The sequence below is a fragment of the Leuciscus leuciscus genome, assembly GCF_965113295.1.
Source record: "Leuciscus leuciscus genome assembly, chromosome: 18".
In the NCBI taxonomy this organism is placed as follows: domain Eukaryota; kingdom Metazoa; phylum Chordata; class Actinopteri; order Cypriniformes; family Leuciscidae; genus Leuciscus; species Leuciscus leuciscus.
The window spans coordinates 8307903-8316748 of NC_138742.1; the positions used below are offsets into that span (position 1 = coordinate 8307903).

The 8846-nt window shown below is 40.2% G+C and overlaps 1 protein-coding gene across 1 annotated transcript in view; it reads left to right on the top strand.

The window, feature by feature from the left end:
- tshz2 (teashirt zinc finger homeobox 2) overlaps positions 1–7681 on the top strand; it is a 55309-nt gene extending 47628 nt beyond the window's left edge. Inside the window, exon 2 of the mRNA XM_082145540.1 lies at positions 3875–7681. Within this exon, the coding sequence (XP_082001666.1) occupies positions 3875–6894 (3020 nt within the window). The 3' untranslated portion in view covers positions 6895–7681. The remainder of the gene's footprint in view (positions 1–3874) is intronic.
- The last annotated feature ends 1165 nt before the right edge of the window (positions 7682–8846 follow it).

An 8846-nucleotide genomic window follows, 5' to 3' on the forward strand; every position in this document is an offset into this window, starting at 1 on the left:
TACACTCACTTTGATCCATCAAAGTGCAAAATCAGTAACTCATTACAGTTTTTGTAGGTTTAGAATACGGTTCATCAAAACGTCTGACACCATTGTGCAAAAAAAGAAACTTTAAATCCATCACTGTCTCTTTTACAATTAAAAACGGTTTTGTTCCAGCCTTTGATCACACTTACAGTAATAAGAACAGACTCTTAAGAAAAAAGCATAATAATAGCGCTACTGTATATATGAATCAGATGTGAAAAGCGCATTTAATGCTCGCGTTTCTCTTCGCTCTTCTGCAGCCATTTGGCCGGGAATCCGGCAGCTCTTTGAAATCCAGCTGCCGCTGTGTTATGCCAGGAGTCTTTCCCAACGGATTAATGTTATAAACACTTAGTGGCTGATTTATGATGGACACCTTTGGTTTTTTGACCTTTGAATATCCCTGTCTGAAGATATAAATTTGTTGTGACACAGATTGGAGGGTTTACAGAAGTTTATGACATGCTAAATCTCTGCACAGGCGTGCCAGTGCCTCGTTTTGTAAGCCTAGTTGGACCGACGGCTGTTTTCATTGCTCTGATATAGCGCAGAGAGCCCAACAACCGTGCGCGGGCCTGCGGCGTACCAGCCTGCTAACTGTGCCTCGCTTCTCTGAGAGGTTAAATGAATGAGGTGCCGTACTTGCACGATTACAAAAAGCATTCATGTATGCGCTGCTTGGACCAAATCAAAATAATGCATATTGAATATTACTGAAATTAATACAAATGGCCCACGTCGGAGATCAAATTATGCTTTGGTTGTTCTATTGGCTCAAACATCAATAACCAAAGAGGGGGGGTGGGATTAGACTTCTGCTGGCCTGCTCGTGTGGCTGCGTCCTTATGTCGACAGTAGTGGATTATGGGAAAGGCTGGTGTATCTCATGTCTGTGGGAGTGGTGTCCTTGTGTTTGATCTTGTACTCCGAAATCCTGCCGCTTGGCAGGGATCACAAGTTGGCTAACACAAGCTCCCTGTTACAAATGGGTAAGGAAGCGAAATGTAACCATTCTTGAAGGGATTTCGGAGAGATCTGGGGCCTGGAAGGTTAACATGTGCCTGTGGTTGTATTAATGTGTATCCCAGATGCTCGGAGGATGGAGAAATTGGAGCCCGGGGAACAGTGACTGCAATAATGCCACCCACATTAATCTATGAAACCGGTGCCTTTTCCAGCTTGATGAGGTTTATAAAGTAAATCATTTCAAGGTTTTATCAGACGGATAATAAGTATTGCAAGTATGCTGCATTGCATTGTTCGAGCTAAATTAATATATTTTAATCATATTATTCAGCAAGGAGGACACATACATTTGTTTAAACGTGACTGTAATGCTTTCAAATAAATGCTGTTCTTTATATTCATCAAAAGAATCCTGAGCAAAACTGTTTTCAACATTGACAATAATCAGAAATGTTTCTTGAGCAGCAAATCATCATATTAGAATGATTTCTGAAGGATCATGTGACACTGAAGACTGGAGGAATGATGCTGAAAATTACGCATCACAGGAATAAATTACATTTAAAAATATATTCAAGCAGTTATTTTATCACATCTATAATAAAATACCGCTTAAATTAATTGTGAAACAAAGTTAAGTTGTTTAAAAGACAAAGGTGATTTTATGCATAACAATTGTGTGTGAAAATGTCAAAATACTGTAAAATTGGCAAGTATTTTGTTTAATTGTTTTGAAAAATGTAAGGACATGGTTTCCAGGCTGAGCTGATCCAACAGCGTGCCCAAGTTATGAAACATGCATTAAACCATTTTAATTGCTCTGAATGAGACACTCCTCAGACCTGTCCTGGTTTTTTATTAGGTTGAAGAGTATTACATGTTCACTAAAATGTAGTGTGGTTGACTAATGCATTTTTCATTTAGCCGTCTATCTTTCATCCGCACTCCAAATAGCTGTCGATTGATTCCTCCAGGTGTATGGTGTCATGGTGACTTTGCTTGTTTAGATTGTAAATACTCTCATGGAGCAGCTATCGTAAAAATCTCATAAACACAAGAGATATGCAGAAACATGCCAGTCTCTGAAAAAGTGTGTTGCACCATGACTTAACTATTTCATTGTAACAGAACGGGGATTGTGCAATTGTGTACAGGAAGACAAGGTTAATTTCAGTCTCAAAATTATAGTAGTTTTTTTTTTTTTTTTTTTTTATCCCACACATCCTGTAAACAATCTAAAGCTAAGCAAAGACTACACCGCTGTCTGTCATGATGCCAGTCGACTGGCTGAGTGATTACAAACAGTTGAGACACCACAGAGAAACCATCCACACGATCTCACTCCTTTTATGTCACAACTATATATACACATTGCAATACATAAAACATTATTCTCCTCTTGGAAAAAGCTAGTGCATGAGCGCATTCTGGGATGCAATCGTCCGTCGTAGTCAGTCATTTGAGAAATCTTCATTGCGGAAGATCAAGGTCGTGGCATGTCGGGAAACTTTTGTACCCCTTGTTTGAGGGACCCCATTCTTTGGGTTTGTTTGGGAAGGCTAAATCCCAGCTCCATCTTTATCCATTTGCTGACATCAGTTCACCTCCAGGCTTCCTCCTGAGGCACCTTTGAAATATTGATAAAAAGTCTTATTTTCAGAATCCAAAGGCACAGGACATGGTGAGGGCTACACAGCGTAGCACTTTCAGTCCTCATATTCAAGAGTTGCCCTCATTGAGCATCACCAGCTCAAAAAAAATATTAACCACATGAAAAGCAAGTGCCTGGCCTGGGCTGTTAGGTCCTATGTATATTTAACTGAACACATCTGTGCGTAACAGCACTTGAAATTCAAAGTGCTATCAAATATGTGGTCATAAAATATAGATGATCTTGATTTTCCGTAACCGCAGCGATTGATGTAATTGACGGACTTGGGTATATTTTATATTAAGTAAATAATACAGTACGGTTTAAGAAGTGATGAAAGATTTAGGAAATTATTTAGAATCTAGTCAATAATGGTTAATTTGTAGCCAGCACATATTCAGGAGGGATCAGAAGGATGCCAGGTTGCATTTAACTATTTTTAACTTATCTGCATTTATGCGGCCTTATGATGTTTTTGCCTCGTTTTGAATGAGAATGATTGACAGTAAATAATAACTTTTTAGACATTGTGAACTCACATTTTAACCGTTTAATGCTTTAAAGTGAAATATATCTTCAGATCAACTTTATCGCATGCAGACTCCTTAATAGATTTAGCTTTAGGTTTTGAGATGTGCAGGAATCAACTTATCTCCTATCAAATTATAGTTTAACAACTCAACTATTGTGATAGCGCTCATCACCTAGAGAAAATCACCTTTTGTTACTCTGCACCCATACAGCTGTTGTAAACAGATGAAACCTTGAGAAAACTAAGTCAGTGACTTGTGACTTATGAATCACACATACTGCCAAATTGCCCACTATTACCAAGAGAAGATTACAGGCACACAAGCTTCTGTGAGAAAGGATTACAATGCTACAGAAGGATGACAGTACTGCACACTGATTTCTAATAATAAATTACATCAATTTCATTTTTGTACAGTATTATCCTGTTTTTTCTTCTTCTTTTAAATCTCTAATGCTCACATATGTATTGTATATACACTAAAAAGACATTCAAAGTTAGATTTTTACAGTTATATCTAAGGTTATACCTTTAATGCATTTCTATAACTAATTCTAGAAAAATACAATAAAAAGTTATTCTTACAAACTGAAGGAAAGTTTTCTCAGGAAATATGGTGAATTCATCTCATTAATCACTGTATTACAGTTCGGTTGACAGCACTAATAACACTTTTTCTCTGTCTCTTCTGTTTTCAGCATATGAGCCAGATGATGATGTCGGTGTCCAAGAGTCGATCACAGGGGAGGAGGGCGAAAATGAAATGCAGACAGAGGAGGAGAATTCTGAGAGGCCCACTTCCAAGGACAAAGAAGACAAAGACATAGACAACAAAAGCAGCTACAGCTTCCAAAACTCTCCGGTCAGTGTCCTATCCAACCAGGAGGTTGAGCTGGAATCCCGTCTGAGCGATGGCAGTGACAGACTGTCTGACTTTAAGACCTCACCACCAGGAAATCAGAAGGACACAGAGAGCCAGAGCTCAAAAGTGAAGGATGACATGCACAGTAGCCTGGAGAAAATGAGGGCTGCCTATGCCAACTTCCTTTCAGACTCCTACTGGTCAAAGATTGGACTAGATTTGAAGGTTGCAAACACTGGCAGCAAAGCAAACTGTGACAGCACCAACGGGAGCACCAAGAGCGAGTTTGACTGGCACCAGGACGCACTCTCAAAAACCCTGCAGCAAACGCTGTCCCCGAAACCTATGTCAAAGCCTAATCTATTCAGCTCTGTCCACCTGTACAGGCAAAGTAGCAAAGCGTGCGGCACTGTCTTTACGGGAGCTAGCCGGTTCCGCTGCAAAGACTGCAGTGCAGCGTATGACACCCTGGTGGATTTGACGGTACACATGAACAAGAGTGGCCACTACCAGGATGACAACCACAGCAGGCAGAACATCGCCTCCACTTCATCATCCAAGAACCGGAAGAGGAACCTTCAAGACATGGAAGGCAAGGAAGATGCACAAAAGGTGCTGAAGTGCATGTTCTGTGGCCACTCTTTCGAGTCTCTACAAGACCTAAGCGTCCACATGATCAAAACAAAGCATTACCAGAAAGTGCCTTTGAAAGAACCTATTCCAGTAATGACTCCAAAATTACTCCCACCAGCAAAGAAACGTGCATTTGAAGCCACGAGGCCTTGTTCACCTGACTCCACCACAGGTTACAGTGAGGCACAAAGATTGTCCGGCCTCGCCAATGCTCCCAACAACCGCTATGGCTATCAGAACGGTGCTAGTTACACATGGCAGTTTGAGACATGCAAATCTCAGATCCTTAAGTGCATGGAGTGCGGAAGCTCCCACGATACACTCCAGCAGCTTACCACTCACATGATGGTCACCGGCCACTTCATTAAAGTGACCAATTCAGCCTCCAAGAAAGGCAAACAACTAGCCCTCGATCCTCTAGCAATAGAGAAAATGCAGACACTTGCTGAACCAGCAGTGAACGAACTCGAAGGAGAAAAGGTTTCTCCAAAAAGCACAGCATCTGGTGACTCTGAGAGGGCTACTCCGAGGGATATGTCACCAGACAAAGCTGAGAAAAATGGAGACAAGGACGACAAACAAGATGAGGAGGACCGGAAGTCCGCTGACGCCTGTTTTAAGTATCCGTACTTGCGAGAAGAAGACCTTGAGCAGGGGTCCAGTGGAGGCGGTGACATTCTCAAGTCTTTAGCGAATACGGTGGCTTCGGCGATCAATAAAGCTCAAACAGGGACCCCCAGCTGGAGCGCTTACCCAAGCATTCATGCTGCGTACCAGCTATCAGGGGTTATCAAGACTGCCTCCTTTCCCTCTTCTCCTCACATCCAGCTCAAGCAGAATCTCAACCACAAGCACAGACCCATCGCACCCAAGGGAAAGTTCTATCAGGGTCTTAGAGGACTTGAAAGTTTCCAGGGACATCACAATTCAGACATTAAAAAGGAGAGGAGTGGCGCATCTGACGGCAAAGAGAGCCAGAGCAGTAGGTTTGATCTGGCGGAGAATGATGACAGTGATTGTCAAGATGATGATTCCTCCTCTTCAAAGCTAGATGCAGACTGCGTAAGTGAAGAGAATGACACAATCAAAGGGAAGTTGAGCCCAGCTTTCTCTGACAGAGGGAACCCATCACCTAGCCCCCCTGCCAGCAACGGGCACAGCAGTTCTTCAGAGCTTGTCAACGACTCCCAGGAAGTCCTTAATATAAACCCTCTAAGCGCACTACAGTCTGTCTTGAACAATCATTTGGGTAAAGCAAACAAGCCCCGGCCCGAAAGCTTCCTCTCTCATCGCACACAATCCATTTTTTCAGAACTGAGTAGAGGTTTAGAGAAACCAGTTTCAGCACTCTCAGCATCTGCTGCCATCAGGACCAGCAATAGCTTCATGTTCACAAATGACGACCAGCCAATAGACTTGACAAAATACAAACAAAACAAACAAAACTGTTCCCTCTTACTGCAGTCCTCCACTCCAGTGCACCAGAAGCATGCACTCTCTGACATTGCTGACATGGTGAAGGTTCTTCCAAAAGCCACAACCCCAAAGCCCTCAATACCAGCGAGAGTGCCTGCTATGAAGCTGGAGACAGACGTGCGACGATTCGAAGACGTCTCCAGTGAGATGTACTCTGTTCACAAGCGTAAAGGTCGACAGTCCAACTGGAACCCCCAACATCTGCTCATCCTTCAAGCCCAGTTCGCCTCCAGCCTTTTTCTAACTTCGGAGGGCAAGTATCTCCTCTCAGACCTCGGCCCTCAGGAGAGGATGCACATCTCCAAGTTCACCGGGCTTTCCATGACCACCATCAGCCACTGGCTCGCCAACGTGAAGTACCAGCTTAGAAAAACGGGAGGGACCAAGTTTTTGAAGAACATGGACACTGGCCATCCGATCTTCTACTGCAATGACTGTGCATCGCAATTCAGAACGCCCTCTGGGTTTATATCCCATCTTGAGAACCACCTGGGTTTCCAAATCAAGGACATGAACAAACTACCCATAGAACACCCAACTAAAATAAAAGAGCCCGAACTTTCAAAGGCGCTCAACGCCCGGCCGACAGATTCGCAGATCACAGAAGAGGAATCTGACTCAAAGTTCAAATGCAAGCTTTGCAGTCGGACATTTGCCAGCAATCACGCGGTCAAACTTCACTTAAGTAAAACTCACAGTAAATCCCCTGAGAATCATTCACAGTTTGTGGAAATGGACAAAGAGTAGCTTTGTTGATTTTTACTACTTGTAGTTATCTTGTTGGTAAATAACTGTAATTGCTCTGCTTTTATAAAACACGGGTCAAATTGTCTACTTTTTTTTTTTCTTCCTCCTTTTTCTTTCCATAATGTTTCAAGTAGCATTACGTAGAATGCTTAAACTTCAACTTCAGAATCAACATTTCATCATATTAAGGACTAAATGGACACACTGGCTGGGTTAGAATGAAGTGTACTGTTAGAAAATAAATAATCATAAAAAGATTAAGAATACATTGACGTAAGTCTTTGCACCCTGTTCAAATGCACCACCAGTAATGAAATGTATTACTGCTTGAGACATAAATGCTGATGTTTGCATGCAATAGCTCTGGCTATGACTACTATTTATTTGTATGATATGGCAAGTTTTAACTGTATTACGTTTAACAACAAATTGATCAATGCATTAACTGTAATTTGCAGATCTGATCATGCACTTGTGTGAACACGCAGGTGGTCAGACAGGTAGCCAGACACACATTAAAAACATTTACTGAAATGTACAGTATATTTGCTCTGTAAAATGTTTGTGTCGCAACGATAGAACAGAAAAGCACTTTAAATAAAAGTTTAATCACGTTTAGGCGCAGATTCAGTGTGTGGGCTTACAGATTTGGACAGGTTTGACACGAGGAAGTCTCACATTAATGTATATTTAGCATTGCAGAAAAAAAGTGTCTCATCGGGAAATGCTTAGTGAGACAAAAGAACACTGCACCTTTTATACCATTACAAATAAAGCATTAACATTTTCTAACTGTCTACAAGTCTTCACTTCAATCCATTATTATTGATTGGAACATAACAGAATTGTAACTTACACTATTGTTTTGAAGTAATTTTTCAGTATGTTCTTTCTTTTTTTTAGGATTTTTTTTTGGGGGGGGGGGGGATTTTTTTTTTATTACATTTACCATGTACAGGAGACTTGGGCTAGTTGTCACAAGGTCTCAGAAACCATAAGATTTAATTAAAGTAAAAAGTTAAATACAAATTCTGTCCTCCAACGTAAATGAGTGAATAAGTGAACACAATGAAACCTACTAAAGATAGAATGTGTTTTAAAATGTAATTCAATTCAATTCACATTTATTTGTGAAGTGCTTTTCACAATACACATCATTTCAAAGCAGCTTTAGACAAAATGCATGAGATCACATTACAATTTAGAGTGATCTGTTATTAAAGGTAACTGTTTAAGTTATGTATTTCAGAAATGTACATGTACAAATCACAGTTAGCTAAAAATGTACTAATTTAAACAATGTAATAATTTAAGGCAGAAACAATGAGCTCATTGAAGTAATGAATACTTGTTTGTTAACATGTATATGGCAGAAAAATTGTAGCATTGGTGCAATAAATTTACACAATTATTAATTTTAAGTACAGTATGTGTTGGTCAAAAACCTTTAAACCTTTTTCTTTTCTTTTTCTTTTTTTCTCGCTTTTGTGAATTGTTTTGTAGTTTTAATGTTAAGCAAGCTTTTCAAAGAATATTTCATTCCAGATTGCACTGACACAACTTACCCCATCCAACTAAATGTGTTTTAAATGAACTTTATCTTTTTTTTTTTTTTTTTTTTTTTTTGGGAAATTGTGGAATTGTTAAATTTTTCATTTCATTTTTGTAGCCAAGACTAAATAATTTGAGAAATACTCACTGGAGTCAAAAAAATATGACAACTAGCTCCAATCTCATAACATTTGACCCTGATGATGTCACTCGGATATAGAGAATCGCATATGAAACACCTCAACATCTTCCCATAGTACCAAAGCGATGAAAAATGATAATTGCCCTCTAAACTCGCGACATTTTATGCGTTTTCCTTATTTTTTCAGCAATCAAGCCACCAATAACCACTCCCCATCGTATCTGTTTTATAACAGGAAAGTGACATTTGATAGTAAATG